The sequence below is a fragment of the Crinia signifera genome, chromosome 12, assembly GCF_055691185.1.
Source record: "Crinia signifera chromosome 12, ASM5569118v1, whole genome shotgun sequence".
NCBI classification, from domain to species: Eukaryota; Metazoa; Chordata; class Amphibia; order Anura; family Myobatrachidae; genus Crinia; species Crinia signifera.
Window position 1 is genome coordinate 52,269,964 of NC_139228.1, and position 26,516 is coordinate 52,296,479.

Consider the following 26,516-nt stretch of genomic DNA (forward strand, 5'->3'; position numbering starts at 1 on the left):
TTAAAATAAATGTTTAATAGATACAAAGTATATTTATCTTCACAACAGTTTCCTCCCCCTGGGGGCTCTGCACACCCAAAGTAAATTCTCAAATCGGATTTAGCTATTTTAAGTGCAAACATTATTATTTAAAAAAAAAAAAAAAAATCCACGTAACTAAAATTGCAGCTTACATTTTCCTGAATTACAATTCAAGTCACCGACTTGCTCTCTTATCAAGTGCATTTCCAGACTCCCCTCTAACCCCATAGGTTCAGACAAAATCAGTGCAATACACACAATGGTGAATTAAGTCTTAATAACCATCTAAAAAAAAAAAAAAATAATTACTGGGGATCTTCAATAAACATTTTATTTTTACATTATATTTATAAAGATTAAATTACATTAAAAGTTGAAGTATAAAGCAAGAAGGAATGAATGTACTATTTAATTTCACGGTAACGTCTAAAGAAGCTGAAAAAAAAATAAAAATATATATTACATATATTGTATTATTTTTTTCCCCCACTTCTCTATAAATTATATACACGATTTTTTGTCGAGAACCTCAGGTGAGTACTCGTTATGATAAGCAGGCCAGGCTCAGAGACTCTCTCTCTCGCTCAGAATTTAGCATTAGTGTGTTTTGGATTTTTATTATCTGAAATAGAAATCCGCATTAGGGTTCTGCCGTGCGCGGAGGCTGGAGAACGGATCCCGGATCCTCCATCATTTTGTCTGGTCCTGTGGTGTATGTTTTGCTAGCAGTAATGTGAGGACTATACTACAGTCCCGCTCGGAGAATTCGCTTGGTTTTGGGATGATAATAAACCCTGTGGACAAAGCATCTTTTATTAATCAAGAAAAATAAACCAAATCATCTTAATCCTTATACATTACATACTGGATACCGCTGCTTGCTGGTTAATTAAGATCAATTCTCAGAAACCCTAAATAAAAAAGAAAGGACAAAAGGGGTATTGGAGAGAGATAAAAAGGACCAGCCGATCAGCTCCTAGCTGCCATGTTACAGAATTAGGTTAATGTGACAATTAGGAGCTGGTTGAAACTTTGGGCCTTACTCAGATCTGAGCGCAGTACAAATTTGTTTGGAAAATGGGTAAAACCAAGTGCACTGCAGGTGGGGTAGATGTAACCTGTGCAAAGAGTTAAATTTGGGTGGGGTGTGCTGAAACTGAAATCTAAATTGCAGTATAAAAATAATGCAGCCAGTATTTGCCCTGCACAGAAACAAAATGACACACAAATCTAACTCTCTCTATACATGTTACATCAGCCCCACCTGCAGTGCACATTGTTTTGCCCATTTTCCGAACAAATTTGTACTGAGCTCAGATCTCTCTCTCTTTCATCTCCTGATCCCCCAAACCAGATAGGCTGATCACCAGTCAGGGGATTGGGGGAAATTAAGCATGTAAATAAAATAAAAAAATACCCTTTATCCCCGATCCCAGCCAGGATCTGAAGATCGGGATTTTTGCACGTTTCATATCCCCGATCCCCTGATGCAACCGTCAGAGGATTGGGGGGATTGCCCCAAATTCCCACGCCGGTATTTGGCCACCTTCAGTACATACACCAAAAGAGAAACAAAACAGGCTTAAGGGGGAAATGTCCTAAAGGTTCTAAGCATGGGGAAGGGTCACTGAGGGCCAGTTTATAATCTCTGTACAGGTCACATGGTTTCTGCACCTATTACAAAGTTCCCCATAGTTTCCAAGCCCAGAGCGATAGAGGATTTAAAGGGCTGGAAGGGTACAGACCACTAAACCAAAATCTATGGAACTCAAGGGCCACATAGAGGAACCCATGCGTGTGGCAAGCTGGTGTTACATTTGGTGAACTATTCTACTTCATTAATACATGGAGAACAAATGGCTGAAGTACAGTGGATGGAAAAACGGCTCTGCAGGATGTTACATACTGCAGAAATTCCACCCGGCTACAGTCAACCGCCTGGCCCTGCAGCAATACCCGGCCACCTGCCGGCCCAGCAGCAGTATACCACCCGGCAGCCGGCCCAGCAGCAGTATACCACCCGGCAGCCGGCCCAGCAGCAGTATACCACCCGGCAGCCGGCCCAGCAGCAGTATACCACCCGGCAGCCGGCCCAGCAGCAGTATACCACCCGGCAGCCGGCCCTGCAGCAGTATACCACCCGGCAGCCGGCCCTGCAGCAGTATACCACCCGGCAGCCGGCCCTGCAGCAGTATACCACCCGGCAGCCGGCCCTGCAGCAGTATACCACCCGGCAGCCGGCCCTGCAGCAGTATACCACCCGGCAGCCGGCCCTGCAGCAGTATACCACCCGGCAGCCGGCCCTGCAGCAGTACCACCCGGCTGCCGGCCCTGCAGCAGTACCACCCGGCTGCCGGCCCTGCAGCAGTACCACCCGGCTACCGGCCCTGCAGCAGTACCACCCGGCTACCCGCCCTACAGCAGACTACCGTCCTGCTACCGGCAACCAGCCCTACAGCAGAATACCGCCCAGCTACTGGCCGTTCCTGCAGCAATACCACTAGGCTACTGGCAACCTCCCGGTCCTGCAGCAGTACCACCCGGCTGCCGGCCCTGCAGCAGTACCACCCGGCTACCGGCCCTGCAGCAGTACCACCCGGCTACCGGCCCTACAGCAGAATACCGCCCTGCTACCGGCAACCAGCCCTAAAGCAGAATACCGCCCAGCTACTGGCCGTTCCTGCAGCAATACCACTAGGCTACTGGCAACCTCCCGGTCCTGCAGCAATACCACCCGGCTACTGACATACATCCAGTCTCAGTACACCACGCAGCGTGAGATGCCTCATACATCCAGCCTCTGTACTCCATGCAGCGTGAAATACCTCATACCTCCAGCCTCTGTACTCCATGCAGTGCGAGATGCCGCAATTATGTATGAGGACATCTGTAGGACTGTCCCGCAGTCCCCGTTTTTAAGAACACTTATCTGGTAAACGGAAACCAAACAAACAGCTACGTATCCAGCTTCTTACACCAGGCACGTCATGGGTTCAGGGGTTTATTATATTCAATAACCAATACCACACGGGTGTGCTATGGTGGTCCAACAGGGGGATCCCGGCGGTCAGAATCCTGACTGCCGGTGCTCCAATGGGGAGAAGCGCAAAGATGCCCCTTGCGGGCTTGGTGGCCTGCTTCGTTCACCACGGGTTCTATTCTCCCTCTATGGGGGTTGTATACCCCCATGAGTGAGAATTATACCGGTCAGTCGGGATCCCCCCCTGCAGTCATCCGGCACCCATACCACTCATTTCTACATGGCTGCATTAATAAAATGAATGCAGACCTATCACGTATTAGAGGACAGCAGCCCGGGATACATGCGGTTTCGCCACAGCACAGAATTGCGGCCTAATTCTCAGTGCAGTGTTGTGAGTGAGAAGGGAGGGTGGGGGCTCACTTTCTGCATTAACATGGGGAATCCGTGGGCACATAAGGAGCCGTTCTGGGCCATTGCCTGTGTTTTATTTCTGTCATTAGACTACGTAGCCCTAAAAGTGTATCAGGTTGTCATGCACTAAGGATTTATGGAGACCATTCATGTACTGTACACATAGGTGGTGACCTCTATAGAACATGTGTCATCTGTCTGCAGCACTGACTACCCCTTATTACACAGATCACATACTGTAACATAACAAATGGTATGCTACACTGTAACAAAGTTCCTGAGGATTAGGAGTCCCCTGTGATACCGGAATGCTGGGTGTTAATGTTATACTACGTCTCTGTACCCTGTTCATTCCCCATCTCTTTGCTTGCTCTACATTCACTATACTGTATTTGGCATGTGCCTGGTCTCCGTTGCACGTCCGCCACACCTGCCGGTAACAATAAGACTTTATAGCATCATTTACATTCAGAACAGTAATGTCATACATGTCCTTGGGTTACGTAAGGAACAATTTTAGCTTATTACAACTTGGGGGGACCCCAGGAAGTCTGCCACGCGTGTATAATGTGCAGCTGTTATATAAATGCATGTGAAGTCATTTCATCTGGTACACAGCGCAATCAGGACTTCCAGCTGCTATAAATGCTATAAACTGGCTATACAGTGCTGTGCCATAACTAGGCATTGTGGTGCACTGGTGACCCATGACGTAGCCCGCACTCATACAGAGGAGGAGCTAGGCACCTGCTTCTGAGATGCGTATTCGGAATATACATCACAGCGAGTGTTCAGCAAAGTACAGTAACAGACATCTAAGCTGTGGTTATATAGTGGGAGGAGCAGGGTCCCCAGCAGCACAGAGTATATCAGGTATTGAGGGATGTGTCAGTGAAGACGTGCAGTGACCTGATGTGAGGAGGGGAATGGAGGCAGCAGGAAGCCACAGGCTAAGAGTTATATAGTGGGAGAAGGGTCCCCAGCAGCACAGAGTATAACTCTTAACGTGCCCATACACGTTACAATTATTGTATACAATATCGCATCTCATCACATCTCGGTTTTGCGATGAGATGAGATCTAGTACAAAAAGTATGTGCTTCGATGAGATGTGAGATTGTTTACAATATTGTATACAATAATTGTAACGTGTATGGGCACCTTAAGAGTTATACTCTGTGCTGCTGGGGACCCTGCTCCTCCCACTATATAACTCTTAGCCTGTGGCTTCCTGCTGCCTCCATTCCCCTCCTCACATCAGGTCACTGCCCATCTTCACTGACACATCCCTCACCACCTGATATACTCTGTGCTGCTGGGGACCCTGCTCCTCCCACTATATAGCACTCGCACTAGTCTGTAGCTTCCTGCTACCTCCATTCTCCTTTTGGATGCGGGAACCCTAGTGTGAAGAGAAGCCATGGGAAGGGGTGTGTACCCTAACCTAATTAGCCAACGTAAAATTTAGGAAAAAAAAAAAAACTGGTCAATGCCTACAAAACAAAAGTAAATATTTTGAGGTTTAAAAACTCCATCTTTGCGAAGATCACAATGATCAGCAGTAACTTTACCTTATAATTAGACGTCAGGAGCTCCAGTCATCATCACTAGTAAATGAAATAAGCAATGAGACACAACCCTCCCGATACACACACAGCAGCAGGGAGATACACAACTTACCTGTGTCATACACAACATACGCACCATTTTTGGTACTGCATACTCATCTCTCAGAAACATTTGAAATTTTATTGTCTTTGCTACAAAGTATTTTTTTTTTTTTTTTTTTTAAGAAATGTAGCCATACTTACATTTACTGTAAATTGCCAACAGATTATCAATCAAAATGGGAACAAAAAAGGAAAATAGGGAAGAAAATTTAATGCATTGTCTGTATGTGAATGAGCCCCAACAGAACCCACCATTGCCTTTTATACATATGTATATATTTGAAACTGCATACCCATTGGCATTTTCCTTGCATGACTGATCTGTAGGCATCTAACCCTTGGCCAACGCAATACAGTGTTCCAAAAACCTGATATAAAGGAACGCAACAGGGAACGAGTGGGTCCGATCGCAGATGCGCTTCATGAGCAGTAATAAAATGCCAGTGGGTAGGAGCCCTTATACAGAAGATACATAATACCACTCATGTCCATGATCTCTGGACTCTTGTATTTACAAAAAACTCTGCTTTATTCACATCCATGAAAATTTAGCGCCATATCAAGAAAAGGCCATTTAACGGAGAAAGGAATGTCTAAGCATGTTATTGCCTAGCAACAAGGGTAGTTTAGAATCTAATGGAGAATCATAAACCACAATGTAGGAGTGAAAGTTTTTTGTTTCTGATTTATTTGGGAAATGAATATGCAGTGAAAACAAGTGGTTTATACATATATAAAAAATATATATATTTAATTTGGGAATGTGGCACACTCATGTCACCTCCAGAGAGACATTATTTGCTTCATTAGCAATGGGAACCCCCATGTGCCTTCAGGGGGCACCAGGCAGGATCGTACACGTGTCTATGCAATTAACAAGCAACAGGAGAGATCCCAATACTTGTGAATTCATTCTACCTAAAATGACCTCTTGACAACTCAGAAACACACTGTTGCTGATGGGTTACAAATAATGTAAAACATATACAATCTCTAGCATGTAACCATGAAAATAAATGCAGTCTACAGTTTATTTCTATGGTTAAAACGTTATGAAGGCAAATACATTATCCACCCACTTTCTGTAAATCGTGAACAGTGTGTTTCTGATTTATGAAATATTGATTTCAGGCTAAAGATTTAGGGTTTATGTTAAAAAGTTGTAGTAAACAATGATTTGTCAGGAATAATACATTTAGTGGAGTGTTGCTTTAAATATCAGAGGGCATATGGCTGAATCGCACAGATGCATCCATTTGGTGAGTATACTCAGGGAAAGGATCAGAGAGCAACATAAGGAGACAAAAATGCAGGGAGGGGAAGGGAAGCCGGGAGACTGAAAGAGGCGTGGTGGAGAGCACGCACTGGAGCGAGAAGTGGGGAGGCCGAGGGTGCTGGAGCGAGAAGTGGGGAGGCCGAGGGCGCTAGCAGAGAGCACGCTACAATGAGCAGAGGGGAGGCGAGGCGGTGAGAGTGCTAGAGCAAGCAGAGGGGAGGCGAGGTAGAGAGTGCTAAAGCGAGCATAGACAAGGCAAGGCAGAGTGTGCTGAGGGGAGGCAGAGAGCACTAGAGCGAGCAGAGGGGAGGTGAGGCGGAAAGAGCGCTAGAGCAAGCAGAGGGGAGTTGAGGTAAAGTGCTAGTGCGAGCATAGGCAAGGCAGAGTGTGCTGAGGGGAGGCAAAGCAGAGAGAGCACTAGAGCGAGCAGAGGGGAGGCGAGGTGGACAAAGTGCTAGATCGAGCAGTGGGGAGGTGGTGGATGGAGAGTGCTAGATCGAGTAGAGGTAGAAAGGGGGCAGAAGGGCGGTGGTGGATCGAGTGAGCTGAGGTGGAGGTAGAGAGCAGGCAGAGGGGAGGTAGTGGATGAAAAGAGCTAGAGTGAGCAGAGGAAGGAGATTACGGAAGCAGAGGTCTAGAGCGAGAGCACAGTGAATGAAAGCACACAAAAGAGATGAGGGGAGATGAGGGGAAGTGCTGAGAAGGTGAAGGAGAAAGGTAAGTGCAGAGGCCAGAGACAGACATCTGCAATCTATCCAGCTCTGATTAGCTCAGGAGAAAGCCTTTTTTTTTATCATGAAACCCTATTTAAAACAAAAGTTAGTGAAAAATCCTTTGACTAAAAAATAAAACAATAAAAATAAAATAAAAACCAAACTCAGAAATGACAATATACACTTAGGCGGGTCATGGAGTCTGCGAGATGAATACTGCTGCTAGTGAGCTTTTAGACTGGGAAACAAGTATAGATTTGTCAAGTGTTAAGAAAGAGTTACACATGGAGAATACTAAATAAATCAAGGTAACCGTTTTATTTACAGAAATACAGATCTTATTAGCTTAATAGGATAAACTTGCGTCCACGTTTGGTCGGCTTCTAGATTGACTCAATAAATACACTTTTTTTTCCCTCTCCAAATCAATACATTAACAAGTGTCTCCAATAAGTAAGCCGGGCCACGAATCATCCACATAATCTGCACACCTCTCTATTACTTTAGATTAAGCTTGCACTGGCCTTGGTGCCGGGCTCTGCCTGTGTCCTGGGGAACACACATTCTAGAGCTTACAAATGTACAGTGCTTCTGGTTAATGGTTGGTTTGCTCTCTTTGGTTGGCACAATGCGATTCAATAGTACATGTAGAATTGGTTGACACACACAGGTTGCTGTGGCAAAATTTCAAATGATTCAAAACAGTATGACATGCAGTAACCAAAATATGTCTCAACGGAAAGTGGGAGGGAACAATAAAGCTTTCTACATTGAATTACAGATCAGCATTTTCCCAGTATGATAGAGTGGACGCATCACTGATGTGCAAGGAGGAGTCATTCTGTGGGTGGAGCCAAGAGGCAGCCTATTGATTCGCTAAGTACTGGCGAGATTGCTGCCCATTGGTTCTGCCTACATAATGGCAACTCCCAGCTGCATGCAGGTGACTCGTCTGCTTTGAAACTACCCATAGTCTAACCTTGACTCAGCATTAAGAATTAAAACTTACCACTTTACCAGGCCTGGCCCATGTGCAAATAAATCCTTCCTGACAAGCAGTGACTATACAGTCTTCAAGAAAAATAAGCACAGTTAGTCTTTCGTGTGCTATCTTTTTACAGATAAGAGGCTCTAACAAAGGAACGTCTTCCATCCTGGGGCAAAGGGGGGTCCCCAACGTTTTAGCAGGGTCCGTTTTGTTTTTAGTAACTAGGTTGAGTTTGTCGCTACTCTTACTGGATATATGTCCCATACTGTGGTTCCGCTTGTGGTCTTTGTCGTGGTGTCTTTCCTTGCGGTCGTGAATGGACAGAGTGGCGAACTTGCTGACGCCGGATGCAATGGCGCTGTCCACGCTGCTTTTGCTGCCGGTGTTGGACACGGCAGAGTGGGGGAGGCTGTTGGACCTAGGCAGGGGGGGAGGTATAGCATTACCCGGCGTCGTGATGCTGTTGCCGTTGCTTCCGGGGTTTGCAGGACCACTTCCTGCAGGTGGACTTGTGGCGTTCATAACATTGGTATGTGTCCTTGTTCTTGACAAAGGCTGATGGGGGAAAAGGATGTCTTCTGTAAGGTCCCATAAACACAGCTGCGTATCCTGGCCTACCGAGCCAAACCTGTAAGTTACGCTAACCGGGCGACTGTCGGTAGAGTTCCTTTTGGACAATCTTGACTGCGTACTGTTGGCCCTATCTCTACCAAAGTTAATCAGTTCTTGGAAATCTTCATCGCTCCCACTGAACTCCATAGGGTCAGTCTCTTCTACACTAGTGGTATTGGGGTCAAAGGCCACCACGCTGACCCACGACTTGTGCCCCTGACCTCTGGCTATTACACGGCAGTCAACAAACGACCACACGGTTACCAAGTCGTCCTCTCCTCCGGTTACAATGTACTTGCCATCAGGGCTCCAACATACGCAGAGGAGTCCCCCAAAGTAGCTCTTCATAGTACCATGCAGCTCCACCGAATCAAAGTTGAACACGCGCAGAAAGCCGTCCTGACTGACGCAAGCCAAGAACTTCCCGTCCGGGGAAAAGGCAAACTCATTGAGGGCCCCCTCTCCCACAGTCCATTTCAGCAGGGGGTTTCGTGTAGACTTGCTCTTGCATGTATGAACGGCAAAACTTTCTCCTTGCTTGAGCAGCTGGTAATGAGGGGCTGTGGTGCCACAAGTGTGCTCCACATTATACAAGTACATGTTCCCGCTGGAATGAGCTACAAGAAAGAGACTTTCGGAGCCCGGGACCCATTTTACACAAGTGACTCTGGACTTGTCTATTAGCCTCTGTCAGAGAGAAGAGGAGAAAGGCAGGTCACGTTTAACAATACTGAGGGAAGAAAATACTAAATAATCAGAAATAAATGTAAAGGCTTCTTTATAATACAACATCGCTGCATACAATTTGTCAGTGCCAACCACCTTTCCCATCACCATTCTGTAGTGTGAATGGTTTCATCCAGGTAAAGTACTCTATGAAGTTATTACTGTATACTGGGTGAGTAGATGCGAGCACCCATATACCAGGGAGCAGGTCTTCATTTGCAACTACGTAGGTGAAAACATTGACATACAATAACAATTTACGCAGCGGAATGAATTCTGCACCTCTGGTATTGCAATATTATACCGTAAAACATCAATTTACCAAATGTAAGTGTTAACTAAATGTGTTCCTAGTAATAGGTTGCTTTCAAATCTATATAACATGTTCATTCCCCCCCTTTTTCGAGCACACACAAGGTTCCAAGTCAAATGCTATTTATGGGCAATGGAGATTTGGCTTTATACCAAAGTCACTGAGACCAAAGCAGCGATTACTGCACTTGGAGAGGAGCCTCCGTTGTGACAATTGTCTGTTTGGGAATAGAAAAGGACCTCGATGGTGCAGATTTCTTTCTTCTAACCCCCATTTGCAGCTGTTTTGCTGCTGAAGATACACTGACTTGTAGCAAATTAAAATTTGTTGTACTTCTGGTTTGACCCCCACACATCCGGCTGCCTCCTAATGCCTCACTGACACGAGGCATGCGGCCAGTGGGAGCTTCATCATCTGGGCTGGCTAGGGTTTACTTCCCAGTGAGTGTTGGGACTGGACTCACACTACTATATTGTAGCCCAGGTGACGGAGCTTGCAAGGTGTTATCCACTTCCTGCTGTCACCGTGAGGCACCCCCAGTGGGTCCTTGTCCATTACAAGAGTCTACAATCATGGCACTCAGGTTTTCTTTACATTGCATTTTCCCCTGGAAACAAGCGTTGTCCTATTTACCTAGTTCTTCAGATTCTAAACTTATAGATGAAAAACAGGATCCTGCACTAGTTAGTTATATGCTACAAAGCTTGTACCACTTAACTGAAAACTAGCACATGGTTATGGGGGAGGGGCATAACTAACCTATATGCTAATCCTTTCTACACATAGGGCCTTATTCTAGTTCACTCTGACAAAATCCTTCTTAGATGGACAAAACCATGTGCACTGCAGGTGGGGCAGATGTAACTTGTGCAGAGAGAATTAGATTTGGGTGGGGTTTTACTTCAAAGTGAGATCTATATTGCAGTGTAAAAATAAAGCAGCCAGTATTTACCCTGCACAGAAACAAAATAACTCACCCAAATCTAATTCTCTCTGCACATTTTACATCTGCCCCCCTGCAGTGCACATGGTTTTGTCCATCTAAGAAGGATTTTGTATGAAAGAGTGAACTAGAATAAGGCCCATAGTGTCCCCTGGATTGAGGAGGAGGAGTAGTGACAAAAGCAACACAGCTCAATCAGTAATGGAGGCTATATACACACATTCTTAATTTACCATTATGGGGAGATCAGTTCTGCCTCAGTATCTGCCCCATTGCCAGCCTGCAGTGTGAACGTGTACTTGCAACAAGCTGAAATCGCACTTTGTACACACAAACCTACCTCCTCATTGAATAACTTGCTTGTCTCCTTTTTGATGGGGTCTATAAGCTGGACCTGGCCCGCAGAGAACCCAACCAGCAGGGAGACGCTCTCGGCCGTCGCGGTGAGATGGTTAAAGTCATGACACGTGGGCTGCGTCCCTTTGTATATCCTCTTGTCTATAGGTTTGCTCAAGTCAGCTGCCTGGGGAGGGCAAAAAAACACAAATGTGATCTGTAACACTCACAGTAAAAAGGTGAAAGGGCGGCAACGGGATCTTTATTTTCTATACACAGAAATATAATACAGCACTAGCCGCTATTCCCAGTGCTTCGACAGGGATGTCAGGCCCCAACGCGGTTTCGCTGCGCAGTAGACTGTGAATTTATAGCTTTGTTTTGTTAATGCCGACACACAAAAGTAGAGTGAACCCCCCGAGACCATGCCCTGTGGTACAAGAGCCATTATTGGGGCACTATATACCACAGGCCATCTCTAAAAGGATTGCTACAAAGATTCAGGGAGCCCATTACAAACCAGTACAAGTCCAGCTGCTCTCTTATCAGAGCAGGACCGGAGGCGCTAAGCATGGGGACAAGTGGATGTACAGTATAGTTCTCAGTCACAGTCCATGTGGATGGTAAACCATGAAAGGAAAAACAAAAAAACACACCACACGTCAAGCATACACCGACCTTTTGAACAAGCCCACTGATTGGATCAAATGCATTTCAACCAATAGGGGTTGACCTACTGGCTGTCGATCTAAAGTCTGGATACCCCTTAATTGGCACAGACAGTCCTGACCTTAATCCCAAGGAATACGACCAAGGGAGGGGAATAGGAGACGGAAGAGAAGTGCATGGTTTGTATAAGCCATGATGTCGCTCTTATCCAAACGTAAAACAAACTCAGGATGTGAAAGGAAATGGATGTAAATACAAAAAATAAATAAAAAACAAACAATAAAAAAAAGTAATGGACGACTATGCAGTATTTTATTTTCAATGCAACCTTATCTACATGCTACATATGAAACATCACAGGGTTAAGATAATATTGCAGGTACAAAAAAATGGGAATTGATACAATAATAGAATACATTTAAACTCGAGGGGTCGGGCGCTCTAAAGTTTTGATTTAGTGAATGTGCCAGAGATTCCGTATTTGCAGACCGCCCCCATATTGCAGACGCCAGTGTAGTGACGCTTCTCAGTATCCTGCACAAACCACTGCCAACCACTAGGTCAAAATTGACAGAGTATCTACATAAATTAACAACGGATTTTGGGGTCTATGTCAAAAAATGTAATTAAAATAATAAATAAAACAAATCATGCATTTAACAGTGTTCGGCCAGCAATGCAGCCGCCACTAGCAGTAGTGTCCAAGCGATATAGGTTATGCCAATAAGGTTAATACTGTCAGTAGCTGGAACAGAACTGGTGACTTATTTGTCCTTATTTCCTAGTGTTTTTCAGGCATTTAATAATGCATGGAAAGTTCAGGAGAGAAAAGAATAGCTGTAAGAAAAGCCAATGACTCCGTCACAAAGACAGCACTTTCCTTTACTGTCCGCGTAACCCGCACACTAACAGCACAACCACAGCCAGGACGACACACTGGTCACACTGTCACAAGTAGGAAGCGGAGAGGACACTAGTGGTGTATGGGGAAGAGAACAGGCAGGAAGCAGTTAATGCAAGCAGGGTTCTACTTACTGATTGGCTGTACTATAATTGTCTACAAAAAAATAAAACTGAGCTCCCCCCACCCCCGGCCCCCAGTACAGCATGCTGTCGCGAGGAATTATCCAGAGCATATAAAAGTTATGTTAGCAGTTTTAGAAGCACTGAGAGTACTGCCAAGGTCAGCGATAGAACATGTGCCTATTACTATGGTGATCACCCACCGACGAGGGGGGTGTGGGGAGGGGTGACTACAGACAGATGCAGGTGAAGTGGCTCCACAGGAGACTGTCTGTATGTCATAGTGCACCAGTCAGCACAGCTATGGGAACCAAGAGTACAGTGGATCCATCACATAATTCTCTACACAAACACAGTGGTATTAGGGACGCTGGGATGGTTTTTGTTATGTGCACAACTTGCGGTGACTCAGATTATTGTGTGTGCCAATTCCAGGTGATTTGTTTCGGAGATACACACCACACTATCGCGCACCAACAACTATTACACAGTCAAAGTCACATGATCACATTTCTTCTCTTCTGGCATTCAGTCTAAAACAACTGAACCTCTTAACCAGGGGTGTCAAACTCAAATTCATCGGGGGCCGCATCAGCAGTTTGGTCACCCTCAAAGGGCCGGTTATATCTGTAGGACTATGTGTCCACTCTTTATTATCATAAATTATTGTCACTGCATTCAATTATTGTATACCCAGCAGTAGCATTTCCCTCCTGCTATTGCTGTGAACTGCAGTGCATTAGGGCACACGCTGCCTGCACAGGGGGGGCAGCACTCAGTCTTAGGGCATATGTCCTGCTTATTATCATGGGACACAGCAATTAATGATGGGCTGCAATGTGCCAGTGCACACACACACACACACATAGGCAGAGAGTTTGACACTTACCCGCTCTGATGCGTCCACTCCAGTCTGAGCTGCTCCGCCACCAAGGACACAGCTGCGCTCACACAGGCGCATTTCCCCCTCCCTCCTGTGAGTAGCGCTCCTCGCACTATCTATCCAGGAGTGGGGGGCAGTGTGCTCCCGGTCACTGTGCAGTGCACACTCAGCAGTAAGTGACCTGGAGCGCACAGCAGCAGCAGCACCATTCACCACGACGGACCTGCTCTTTCCTCTCTCTGGCTCCTATACAGCAGGTGGGAGCGGAGGAGGGGTTGACGACCGGCGGCACTGCGCTAGAGGGCAGACGTTCTCTGGCTTGTAGGCTGCCGCGCATGCGCTGAAGAGGCGGCTTTCTTGTTTAAAAAAATTAAAAATCGAGAATAAAAAGGTGAAGGCTGGCGGCGGGCCAGATTTGGCCCGCGGGCCTTGTGTTTGACACCCCTGCTCTTAACCATGTACACACCATGCACTGAGCCACCGCCACATGATTGGCTGATTAAAGATTTCAATTAACAGGCTGGTGTGCATGCCTAAGGATGCTGTAATACACCACATACAGTATACAGTCCTATGGCCACACCACACAATGCCCTATTGTGATGCGGGGACAAGTACTCTGCTACAAGCAAGACTATGACCAATGGTAAGTAATGTGTCAGCATCACATCGGAGGTAGAGGTTTGTTAACATGACAAGAATATATATTGCATCAATAAAGCAGAACCACAGAATAAGCTTTATCCTAATGACATACGCACTGTGCTGCATCTAGCACACTCATCTGCCCCTTGAACTTTCAGAAGGGTTTTCTTTATGGCTCAGACGAAACTGCTAGCAGCCCGCTATGGACATTATGGCCCATATGCAATGCGGCCGGCGAGGGGGTTAAACGGCAGAAATCACAGAAAACCTGGCGAAGAGAGGAGGCGTCACTGCTGAGGTGCACGTGGTACAGTCACCTCCACATACCAATGAGCAGTGCACTTCTGACACTTCTATCAAATGCTAACTGGTCAGCAAAATCTTATTGGTCAGTTACCGCCTGCTCAAACATGGCCACATTGCACAGTGTGTTGGTTTCAGCGAAGGGTGTAAAACAGAACGCTTAAACTACTTTTATTTATTTAAAATAAAATAAAAAATAACTGCAATAATGTTTAAAAACAAATTGCATTCAAATGCGAAAAGCCATGTTCTGCCCCTCTAGGGAAAAAGACAATTTTGCAACTAAAAGTAGGACTAAGATTGTCCTGAACAGATAATATTTATCAATAGACGTTAAATAATAATTAGCATTAACCCATTAAACAAATGGAAATTACATCTATAAGATTGGGATATTTGTGCAGGCGCTGAATGGAAGAGCCAGCCAGCACTAAGGACAGAGTCGTGATGGGAGCTATACCCTTACATACTGACTGCATTCCATCTGAGTGACTTCTCAGTAATCTGCTTCTGATGCTCCCAAGTCCCTAAACCTCTGCGTCGTTAATGCCTCCTGCAAATCTACAAAACAGGGAAGAGATGAAAATCCGCTGGCTGGCGGACTGTAATCGGATTGCAAGTCGCTGGGGGAGTCAGTGGGGCGCCAACTGTCAGCATTTCTGCTCTGGAAATCAGTGGAATAACCAGACTTCCCCAGAAGCAGCAGCTCAGACTGTGTCTATAGAGCAGACCTGCATCACGGTTATACGCCAAGCATAGAAAGCCATTACACGGAGATTAGGCCCAGCGATGGCACGGATCACATACGGAAGGCTTTGCTCGGACTTTAATCTTCGTTGATTATATTTTTATATAATTCCCGGACTGGTAGTCCAGTTCAAGAGGTTTAACCCATTAATAGAGTTGAACGCACGAGGCACAGCACCCCGTATAATGGCCTGCCCTTGTACAGAGACCGCTCCTGATATAGTCACTTAGGGCCTTATTCTAGTTCACTCTGACAAAATCCTTCTTAGATGGACAAAAACATGAGCACTGCAGGTGGGGCAGATGTTACTTGTGCAGAGAGAATCAGATTTGGGTGGGGGTTTACTTCAAAGTGAGATCTATATTGCAGTGTAAAAATAAAGCAGCCAGTATTTACCCTGGACAGAAACAAAATAACTCACCCAAATCTAATTCTCTTTGCACATTTTACATCTGCCCCCCCTGCAGTGCACATGGTTTTGTCCATCTGAGAAGGAATTTGTCAGAGAGTGAACTAGAATAAGGCCCACAGTCACTAGGTCTACAAGCATTAGGTGGACATGCAGGAAGGTTGACATAACTAAATGTCGACATGCAGGAAGGTCAACATGGGTTTGGTTGACACAAGCATTAGGTCACCATGGGGAAGGCTGACACTCAATCAAATGGTCGAAACAGGGTTTTTCACATTTTTAGAACCGACATGTGCCGACAGGTAGTATTTTATGTCCTACCATCCTCTAGGGCAGTGGTTCCCAAACGGTGTGCCGTGGCACCCTGGGGTGCCTTGGAGAACTTGCGGTGATGCCCTGGGTTGGTGGTCCAGGAAGATGTTACTTGTGCAGAGAGAATTAGATTTGGGTGGGATTTACTTCAAAGTGAGATCTATATTGCAGTGTAAAAATAAAGCAGCCAGTATTTACCCTGCACAGAAACAAAATAACTCACCCAAATCTAATTCTATCTGCACCTGTGTTATCTGCTCCCCTGCAGTGCACATGGTTCTGTCCATCTAAGAAGGATTTTGTCAGAAAGAGTGACCTCGAATAAGGCCCTTAGTGTATGCATTGTCTGAGAATACAGTACGTAAGGACCTCGGGACCCCACGTCTAGCGTATCATTTGCTCATACGTTGTACTTCACATGACTATGCATTGAAGTTGCTGTTTAACCCTTTGAGTGCCGTGCAAAATATCTACAAAAAATTCCCAGCATCGCTCACCTTTGTTATATAAATTCAAAGAAAAAACCCAAAAAGGATTATATATGTCCTATATAAGGTAATTCTGAATAATAAAAACATTTGCTTGCCAATTTTCATTGCAATTTTGACAAATTCACCTGGCACTCAAAGGGTTAAAACAAAATAATTATTGGGTAGTATGTACTACTCTATGTCTGAGAAACTTTGAACAGGCCTCTCTGGTGTCACAGAGACCTGAGCGATACTGTATGGGAAAAGAGTGCGGCAGCAGATCCATGAGCCTCTGAGTCGGGTATCTGAGATACCTGTGGTAGAGCACATTCACAGTATGTTAACTGACAACAGCAGTGTCTTCACACTTACACATTATGCCACACACCACATTGCCCCTGACTCTTTATTCCACACACTGCAGTGTGCAGCACACTGTCCTACAGTAAGGCATCTAGGGGTTTTACTTCAAATTGAGATCTATATTTCAGTGTAAAAATAAAGCAGTCAGTATTTTCCCTGCACAGAAACAAAATAACTCACCCACATCTAATTCAGCACATTTTACATCTGCCCCCCTGCAGTGCACATGGTTTTGGCCATCTAAGAAGGAATTTGCCAGAAGGAGTGAACCAGAATAATCCCCCTAATTCATTTGATTAGTAACCATGGAGGTACTGCCGCAGCTTGACCACACATACCTACGTGAGGAGTAGGAACCAGTTGCTTGCAACAACTAAAAAGTATGGCGCAGTAGGAGGAGTCATTAACAGGGAGTTAGAAGGATGCAGCAAGCAAATCGGTCACATACCCGCAAAGAATAGTTGTGCAACATATACAGAAGCTTAAAGGCACCAATAGAGTTGTTCTCTTTGAATTATTATCTGGGACTTGTAGTGCCACATTGTATCACAGGGAATTAGATAACCAAACTGCCCCAGTTGGAGACAATGATCTGTATATCGCATTAGGTACTGTGCACAGGATACAGAATAATCACTGTACAAGCCAGCTTCCTACTACATACACATGAGCTGAGCGATCTGTCATGGCGATGAATAGATTTATACTGCAGGGTTGAATGATCTAGCCTGGCGACCACAATGTGCGGGACCGAGCATTGCCATGGGGCATACACTGGGCGATCGAGCCAGATAGCTTAGAGAACAAGATCAGATCTCCCTATGTATATGCCCATCACTCTGCAGAGTCAGATAGCCAACTTGGCTTCATAGTTGGGATCTACAACTGCCTGGGTGTCTTCAATTTGTGACCAGCCAGATCCAGCGTGCTTGCTCTTAGCTGCAGTAATGTGCAATGTTATCCTGCACCTTCCCAGACACCTAGCGATCAGCACTGCCACCATGAGACAGGAGGCATCACATCTATAGATCCCACACTCCAGCAGTGCATGCTGGCTGCAGGAACAGGCGCAGAGGGGCTCCAATGTCACATAAATGGGGAGAAACCACAGTATACAAAGCCTGGAACGGCAAACGACGTTAAATGGGGTCAACGCCAAAACTAAGGTAGTGAGATACACGTTCAGCCAACACAGGCCTTCTTTCGTCTACTGGAGATTTTTGCAGACCTGACCGCACGGCTGCGAATTCGCAGGCCAGGCAATATTCAAACTATTGTGCATGGGTTATAGTACGCGTGCGTGAGGCCAGCTCACTACTACTTGATCAGCCCGATTCTACATTGAAAAAAATAAAAAAAATCAATGGATGGCGAGTAAGTAGAAAATGGATTTGCAGCCAATCACAGGCCTACGATATTTTCGCAAGCTTATCGCACCAGGCAGGATTTCACCCTGGCTGGCGGCGTTTACCAGATCACAGGGCGAAGGCAAATTAGCAGCCGTACGATCATGCCTGAATAACCCCCTTTGTCAGGTGAAGGGGTCCTTTCAACGGCCTAGTAACACAAAGGAAGACCGTTTACATCACCAGGAAACCTGGCGGAACAGGACCACTTTATATTTATAAATACAAGGGCACAGGCACAACGCCAAGTGCAATAAAGTCTGTGCTAGAGCCCTCACTGCAAGCTCGGGTGTTATCTGTCAGTGTGACTGGATGGCCATACACAAAGCCTGGACTTACTGCTGATGGAGGAACTTCACTAATCTGCCACAAATAGAACTTTTCATGGACAATCTAGTCAGGATCCCGAGGGTAACAATGCTGATGGATCCATAGAGGAGTACTAGGCTGCAGGAGAGGACAGTTAGTGTTATACCCCTTTCAGATAGAAAATCCTGCCATATACACAGCATTTCAAATGCCGTGTCATTTTGCAGAGAGCAGTCTGATGCTTACCATGGCCCTTGAACATTCTGACCACTGGCATTTCATACCGAACCCATTTCAAAGACCCCTTACCATAATGGTCTATGGTGGACAGGATCCACAGAGCACAATGCTGAACTAATGTTATGGTCTACTCTAGGCTCATTTATCGGGATTGAGAACTCAGCCAGAGCTGGTCTTCTGTATAACAGCAGCTACTTGTAAAACACAAAGGTAGAACATCTGCATTTCCAAGTGTGTGTAACAGGTCCAAGAGCTAATAGCCTAATACATCTGCCTATAGGAGGTTATTCTGATTCACTCGGAAAGGCCCAATCACTCTCTAATGGACAAAACCATATGCACTGCATGGGGCTGATGTAACATGTGCAGAGACAGTTAGATTTGGGTGGGGGGTGTTGTTCAAACCGATACCTATATTGCAGTGTAAAAATAAAGCAGCCAGTATTTACCCTGCATAGAAACAATAAAAAAAAACAACTCTAACTCTCTCTGCACATGTTACATCTGCCCCACCTGCAGTGCATATGGTTTTGTCCATTAGAGTGATTGTGCCTTTCCAAGTGATTCAGAATAACCCCCATACTGCAAAATCACTGCACGCAACACTTCTCATAAAGAATGAGGTCCTGCAACAGTCACACCCCATTGATGCTGGCACCAGCAGCACCAGTATTAGCAGGTGACTGACAGAAAAGACCTTCTATATACCAGTGCGACCAAATAACCCAGCCTGTCACAACACATGTGAGCCAGACCCATCAACACCTCTCTGTAGTGGGATTTCACCAATCTAGCGTCTATTCCCCCACAGCCCAGACATGAGCTCAGCCAGCAGACTCTTTGATCACGCTACTAAAAGTTTATCCGGTGAATTGGCTTCTGCAGAGCAATCACACCCTTTATTTCCTGGAAAGAAGCGTGTCAAAGGCCTCCAGTTCAGATTACATTAGGCATGCAGGGGGATGAAACCTCTGACGCTGGCTTAGAATATCTCGGATGATCTGCTGGAGGTGAACCACAACACGCACATGGACGCTCGTTCACTACTGGTGAGGCGGTGTAGGAATAATATCCCAGCATTACATAAGGAGGCCACACTGCTGCGGTCACGTGTAGGAAGTGCAGAGTGCTATAATGCAACATGCCTGCCCAGTGCACACAGTCAATGAGCTTGCATTCTTTATAGCCCTTTAGAGATAATGCCCGGCATTGTGACTGCAAACCAGATATGGGCACATCCGTAATGAACGACGCAAGGGAGACACAAGGTCATTACTAAAGGTTATGGTATAATGGGTCAACAGGTGATAGGTCGAAAGTGAACCTAGACACATGACTACCTATTGACCAGATAGCATTACTTAAAAAAAAATACAAATATGAATGGGACCCATTACCAAGTTACTGATTAAATGTGAGGGAAGATGAGCTCAGGACTCCTTTCTAGAGGAACAGGTTCCTAGAAGCAATAGACATTGACTGCCGTGCATTATGATTGCAGGATCTGCACACCCAGCAAATAGCTGCTGATTTCCTGAGACCGTCGCCAATCCTGCTGCACAAACAGGGTAGAACTTGGATATTTTGGGCACGTACTCATCCCAAACGTGAACAGATATTGCCAAGTTCTGGCCTGAAACGCTGGGAACTGTGGAGCAACAACAATGAGTTCTCATGATCTAACGTGTAAGAGGGTCAGGCCATGAGATGCCCCATGTGTGACACTGTAAAATACATCTGTAGCTGGGTATCCCTTGAGTGCAATATAGAAAGACAAGTTATATGATTATTATAGCTCATTCACTGAGGTTTTTATTTAAAAGAAATAACCACTGGCTCTTACACAAAATTTCAGGGCCCGTTTATCAAGAAATAATTGATGCTAGATCACCAAAACTCAATTTTTTGAGGGATAGCTACATTTATCTCCTGGATGTATGAAGGAGGGACAGCAGCAGATATTCCCGCCATTGCCACAGCCCCCATAGGTTTCTATTAGGATGCAATGCTGCCCGATGTATCAATATCTGCAAAGCATTTCTGATATCAGACCCCTTGGCTAATGCAGTCTTCAGATGGTAGCCTGACGGAAGTGCCCCCCCCCACCCGGGTCACCACACAAAACATAACATAGGGACCGGATCCTTTTGCTGCCCTTGTGGGGGCATATTAATACAACTCAATGTGATCAAGGTCTATAAGAAATGGGGACTCTTGAGCTGAATTATAAAGTAGGTTTCATTTACCTCCATGTATGCGACATGGAGCGGCCCAAAAATCAAAGAACTAAACTAAAGGAGCCCATACACGCTCCGTTGTGTCCGGCTCCGTTCTGTACTATGTGATACGCGCTCCCGCATGCACATACTTTTTGTACTAGCTGCACATCGTATCGGATTGCAGTGCATGCGATCCGATGTGTACTTTAAAAGTACAGAACGGAGCCTAAAAACGGAGTGTGTATGGGCTCCTTAAGTCTGGAGACAAATTATGGGAACTACAAGACCCAGTATGAACAGTGAGATTCTAATTAGGTAAGCATCCTGGGACCTATAGTTCTGCTAAACAAGCTAACGTCAGTTGTGCTTAGCTCTTAGAGGAGCAGGGAAGATCACAGACAGCAGAAGCCAGCTTAATAGACAGCGAAGACATGAAACCAATCAGTGTCAACCGTCATTTCCGCAAGGACAGCACCCATCCCATGACTCCCGTCTACTAGCACGGGTACAAGTATGTTAATTACAGACAGCAGACCATTAGAATACTAATCATTATACCAATGATATCGTGAGGAGACCTGGAAAACATGTCCTGTTAGTAGCCCACTTGCATAACTTCTACTATAAGAGAAACTTCTACCATAAAAGAAAACCGACAAAAGGGAGATTAAACTGGAACTGTAGCGCTACAAGGCAACTTGATTATTCAGGTCAATGATTTTGTGATGTGCAATGGACTTTGACAAAGGATATGGAAAGGTACACCAAGTAACCTGAAAAAGATTTCAGTAGACAGCTGCTCTCTGATGTTTATCGGGGATAATTATACTCTACATACAAAGTAATAGACTGCTTTCAGGAGAATGACATACCCAAAGCCTGGATAGATCAGGCAATTCCGTGCAGCTGTCCAGACCGCTTTCCATAGGTACCCGGACCAGCGCAGCTGCCTGTGAGCACAAAGTGCATAATATCTTATGTTCCTGAATGATGGTACACATGGCACAGGCAGAATACTGCCCTGCCAGCATCACCAGCAGATGTGACGGACACATACATGACAGCATATGATAACCGAATTGGGACAATCAGTATTATAAGGAGGTTATTTTTTATAGCAAAACACATTCACGCGGTTACATCTCATGCACCTAATGTTTCATACAGGTATTTCCAGGTAATAGCAGATCAAATTCCTTTGGATGGTATGTGATGGAAAGAAATCCACCTGCACCCTTAGATAATATTAACAGCACAGTTGCCAGTGAGAGTAGGGTGCCATCTAGCACTTGCAGGTAAGTGTGGTGCCACAGAAACATTCATTACCCTGCCACTTATATTGTATTCATATAGAGACTGCTAATGTCACCCATTCTACCATCAACCAAGTTCCAGCCGCCTCATGAAACCCCCCCCCATGAAAGAGGCTCCCCAAAGCATAATACACCTGTGCACCAGGGCCAATCCTCCAACCCCATTATCCACGCATTAGGCTTCCCAGACCCTGTTCCCCTGTGCCCTAAACACTCCATGACCCATCAGCCGTGCTCCATCTTTCCATCCCCCCTGCACCCAAACATCGGGTACCCCAGAACCCTATATGCAATAGACACCCTGTACCTCGTCCCAGATAACCGGTACCCTATCCCTCCTGTAGCCCATCTCCCTGACAACTAGTACCCACTGTGACACACACACACAGTTCTCCCTGTACCCCACGCACACTAGACACCCAGTACCCCATCCACCTGTACCCCACATACCAGGTACACTATCCACTTGTACCCCAAATGTACACCATCCACTTATGCCACACAGGCCCCATCCCCCCGGTACCCCACGCCCCTGTGACCCAGCCTACGTCTCCTATGTACATGGTGTGTGGAGGACACCAGGGGAGGTCAGTCTCCGCCGGGCAGCGCTCTGTAACATGACAGCCGCCATTGCAGGCCCTGCGCCCGGCCCCGCCCCCTCCCGGGTGTTATTACCTTCCTGACGCCCTTGTAGATGTAGAAGTAGAGCTCCCGGCCCACATTGAAGCAGATCCTCTCCCCGTTCCCGGACTGGTCGTTGACGTTGACGAAGGAAACCTTGACAGGGTTGGAACCCTGAGAGTTGAAGGGCACCCGGTTGGGGCGGCTGTACTCGGAGTGAGAGAGGAGCTTGTAGAGGCCTTCCCGGGTGGTGAACTGGGTCTTAATTTCGTTCATTTCCTTCCCTCCTCCCTCCGCCGCCATCTTGGAAAGCAGCTCTCATCCTGACAAGTACCCGGATCTCGTTCAGCGCGCACGCGCCGGCCCAGCCCTCGGGGGATCGCTCAGGAGACCGGGCGGCCCTGCTCCGTGTTACGTCACCCACGCTGCTGCGCATGCCCGCTTGAACCAGGCTGCCCGGCGTGCTGAGGCGTGTCCGTGGGGACCCCTGCCGGTCAAGTGGGGAACTGCAGCGTCCAATGACTGCTGCAGGACTGTGTGCAGCCTACAATTAGTATTGTAAAAATATATGCTGGCCTGGTGCCACAGTGATCTCCTGTCCTGTTCAGCCCTTGCCTCCCAAATCCATCATACTACTGCACCTGCAGGGGATGGGATAGTACCACAGGGTTGCATACCTGACCTTCTCCTTCAGGGAGAAAATGCTCTGTTCCTGGACTTCCCTGGTAATGTATGATTGCCATTACCTGTGGTGAAACACCTTTCGGTACTTATCTACGGATGGTGTAATGGTTAGCATTACTACCTCACAGCACTGAGGTCATGGGTTCAATACCCACCATGGTCCTAACTGTGCGGAGTTTGTATATTCTCCCCGTACTTGCGTGGGTTTCCTCCGGGTACTCCGGTTTCCTCCCACAATCCAAAAATATACTGCTAGGCTAATTTGGTTCCTAACAAAATTAACCCTAGAATGTCTGTGTGTGAGTGTACATGTGGTAGGGAATATAGATTGTAAGCTCCACTGGGGCAGGGACTGATGTGAATGGTCAAAAATATTCTCTGTAAAGCGCTGCGGAATCTGTGTGCGCTATATAAGAAACTGCTAATAAATAAATAAATAAATAAATATTAGCCGGGCATAGTGGGCGATTCTGCATAAGAAAATTGCATCACATGCGATTTTTGCATGCAATGCGGTTTTCTTATGTAATTTATTCACTGCTCTCTGGCCTTGGGCAGTGCGAAGAGATTGCATCGCACCTCCCGCAAAATCGCATGCGATAGCATGCAAATTTATTAGGTGCGATGCCACTTAATGTAGTATACACTTGTATGACATACAATGGGATTTAGGCACCCCCACTATCCACGCCACCCCGAAGCGTGGCGAGGGGCTGCGGAACGCGTCCTCCCGACCTTTTTCATACCCCCACTATCCACGTCAGCGTGGAGTTTATATATTTTTATATAGTGCAGCGAGCCACCGAGCCCGAAGCATGGTGAGGGGACGCGAATTACGTTACATGTATTCCGTGTCTGCTCGCCACACTTCAGGCACACTATATTAAATCGACTCCACGCCAACGTGGATAGTGGGGGTATGAAAAGGTCGGGAGGACGCGTTCCGCCGGTGCTCGCCACGCTTCGGGGTGGCGTGGATAGTGGGGGGGGGTACCTAAATCCCATTGTACGTTATTAAATGGCATCGCACACTATAAAATCGTATGCGATTTTGCGGTAGGTGCGATGCGATCTCATCGCACTGCCCATCGCATGCAAAAAAAAATTGGATGTGATTTACCTGCGGTGCTGTACATATGCAAATTGGGCACCAAAAGGTGTCGCCACAGGTGATGGCAATCCTACATTACCAGGGAAGTCCAGGAACAGAGAATTTTCTCCCTCATGGAGAGGGTCAGGTAGGTAAGTATGAGGTACAGTAGTATGATGGATGTGGGAGGCAGGGGCAGGATAGAAGATCACCATGAGTTTGAAGAAACTCAGGGAGCCCGAGGTGTGCTCCCACCACCACCAGTGCTGTGCCTAAACACGTGCAAAGGGGGCAGCCGTACGAACGTGTGGGCCCTCTCCCAAAGGAGAAAGGCCCCATGGTTCCCCTAACCCCCCTCAACCATAAGGCCGAGGAAGGGAAAAAAGGGATCGGTGGGTCCTCTTCGCCGAAGCTCAGAGAGACCCGCTTTTCCTCCACCCCCGGAAGGGTTTTGGACGGTGGGTCCTCCGCACCCGAAGGTTTGGAGAGACCCGCTTAGGCTTCCCTCCGCCTTGCGGCTCGGGGTTGCCCTCGAGGGGACCGGGACTCTCCCCAAAGGGTGAAGAGTCCCAGCCACGTTTGGGGAACGGAAGGCCTGTTAGGGACAGCCGCACTACCCAAATCAAAAAAACGTGACAAACTAACGAAAAACGTGAAGTGCTCAAAAGTGCAAATCAAAGAAATAAATAAAAGAGGCCCTAGCCAGAAGGCCGGGGTGGGGTGTGTAAAAAATTGTCCTACCCCATCCAAAAGGACGAGGTAAGGACGTGTAGCCTAACCTAGAGGGAAGTGCGCAGTGTGTGTGCCATTCAGTGCATGGTGCTGGACATCACCAGTGCAAATCAGGCACCCTCGAGTTTCCCCGGGGGCACAGTGCAGCCTCGGGCTCCAGGCAGCCGACCAATCAGCGTCCGACCAAGTTTTTCTCCGTCTCACCAGCAGGCATTTTCCAGCCCCCGGCATGGGAATGGGTACTCCACTGGGCTTTTCGAAAGACTCCCTTAGGGGCTGCACCCCCCTCGGAAGAGCAATCTACTCAGTCCCAGTGTTTCTCCGCTCCCAGGGTTAAGATACTAGGCTGAGCTTTTCGCTGTGCCCAGGCTGGTGGCTTGCCCAACCTGGACCAATCTACTCGGTCTCAGCTTTTCTCCGCTCCCTGGGAATGGATACTAGACTGAGCCTTTCGCTGTCTCATCCTTCGGGGGCTACGAACCCCGTCAAGAGAGTCAAACTACTAGGCCCAGTGTTTCTCCCCCCCTCTTACCAGTGGATTTACGGAAACAACACCTCCTACCAAAGGCAGAGGTGAAGATACTCAGTGAGACTTTTCACTGCTCCCGGGAAAAAACAGAGGGGTCCCACACCCTCCGCCCATCAGAGCAGCTACTCAGTCCAACCTTTCTCTATTCTCTGCCAGAGGCCAGTCCATACCCACTGATAAGAACAGATACTACACTTGATCTTAGCCAAAAGGCCGAGAAGCTCATCGCACTGCCCATCGCATGCAAAAAAAAATTGGATGTGATTTACCTGCGGTGCTGTACATATGCAAATTGGGCACCCAGTTAATACATAAGTACCAAAAGGTGTCGCCACAGGTGATGGCAATCCTACATTACCAGGGAAGTCCAGGAACAGAGAATTTTCTCCCTCATGGAGAGGGTCAGGTAGGTAAGTATGAGGTACAGTAGTATAAAGGATGTGGGAGGCAGGGGCAGGATAGAAGATCACCATGGCTCCAGTCAAAACTACTACAGGGTTGCCTATCTGACCCTCTCCTTCAGGGAGAAAATGCTCTGGTCCTGGACTTCCCT

At 46.7% G+C, this 26,516-nt stretch overlaps 1 protein-coding gene and 1 pseudogene across 3 annotated transcripts; both read right to left on the reverse strand.

The window, feature by feature from the left end:
* On the reverse strand, positions 1–23,335 carry WDR20 (WD repeat domain 20). 3 transcript variants are annotated; one of them, XM_083166995.1, is made up of 5 exons: positions 22,983–23,335; positions 10,997–11,179; positions 8,084–9,361; positions 4,987–5,022; positions 1–815 (listed from the first exon to the last, which is right to left on the reverse strand). In XM_083166995.1, exons 1-4 carry the CDS (start codon positions 23,229–23,231, stop codon positions 5,020–5,022), a joined length of 1,713 nt encoding a protein of 570 aa, XP_083023121.1. In that variant the 5' UTR covers positions 23,232–23,335; the 3' UTR covers positions 1–815; positions 4,987–5,019. The 3 variants fall into 3 exon arrangements, with proteins under 3 accessions (XP_083023121.1, XP_083023120.1, XP_083023122.1); XM_083166994.1 differs by lacking the exon at positions 4,987–5,022; XM_083166996.1 differs by lacking the exons at positions 4,987–5,022; positions 22,983–23,335 and adding an exon at positions 21,867–21,889.
* Positions 23,336–26,052: 2,717 nt separating this feature from the next.
* Positions 26,053–26,188, reverse strand: LOC146050920 (U2 spliceosomal RNA; annotated as a pseudogene).
* Positions 26,189–26,516: the final 328 nt, after the last annotated feature.

Coding starts and splice junctions, on each gene's coding strand:
- WDR20 (XM_083166994.1), bottom strand. CDS start 23,231: ATGGCGGCGGAGGGAGGAGGGAAGGAAATGAACGAAATTAAGACCCAG. Junction 11,180..22,982: donor TCTACAAGGGCGTCAGGAAG/GTAATAACACCC, acceptor TGCCCTCCCCAG/GCAGCTGACTTGAGCAAACC. Junction 9,362..10,996: donor GCAAGTTATTCAATGAGGAG/GTAGGTTTGTGT, acceptor TCTCTCTGACAG/AGGCTAATAGACAAGTCCAG.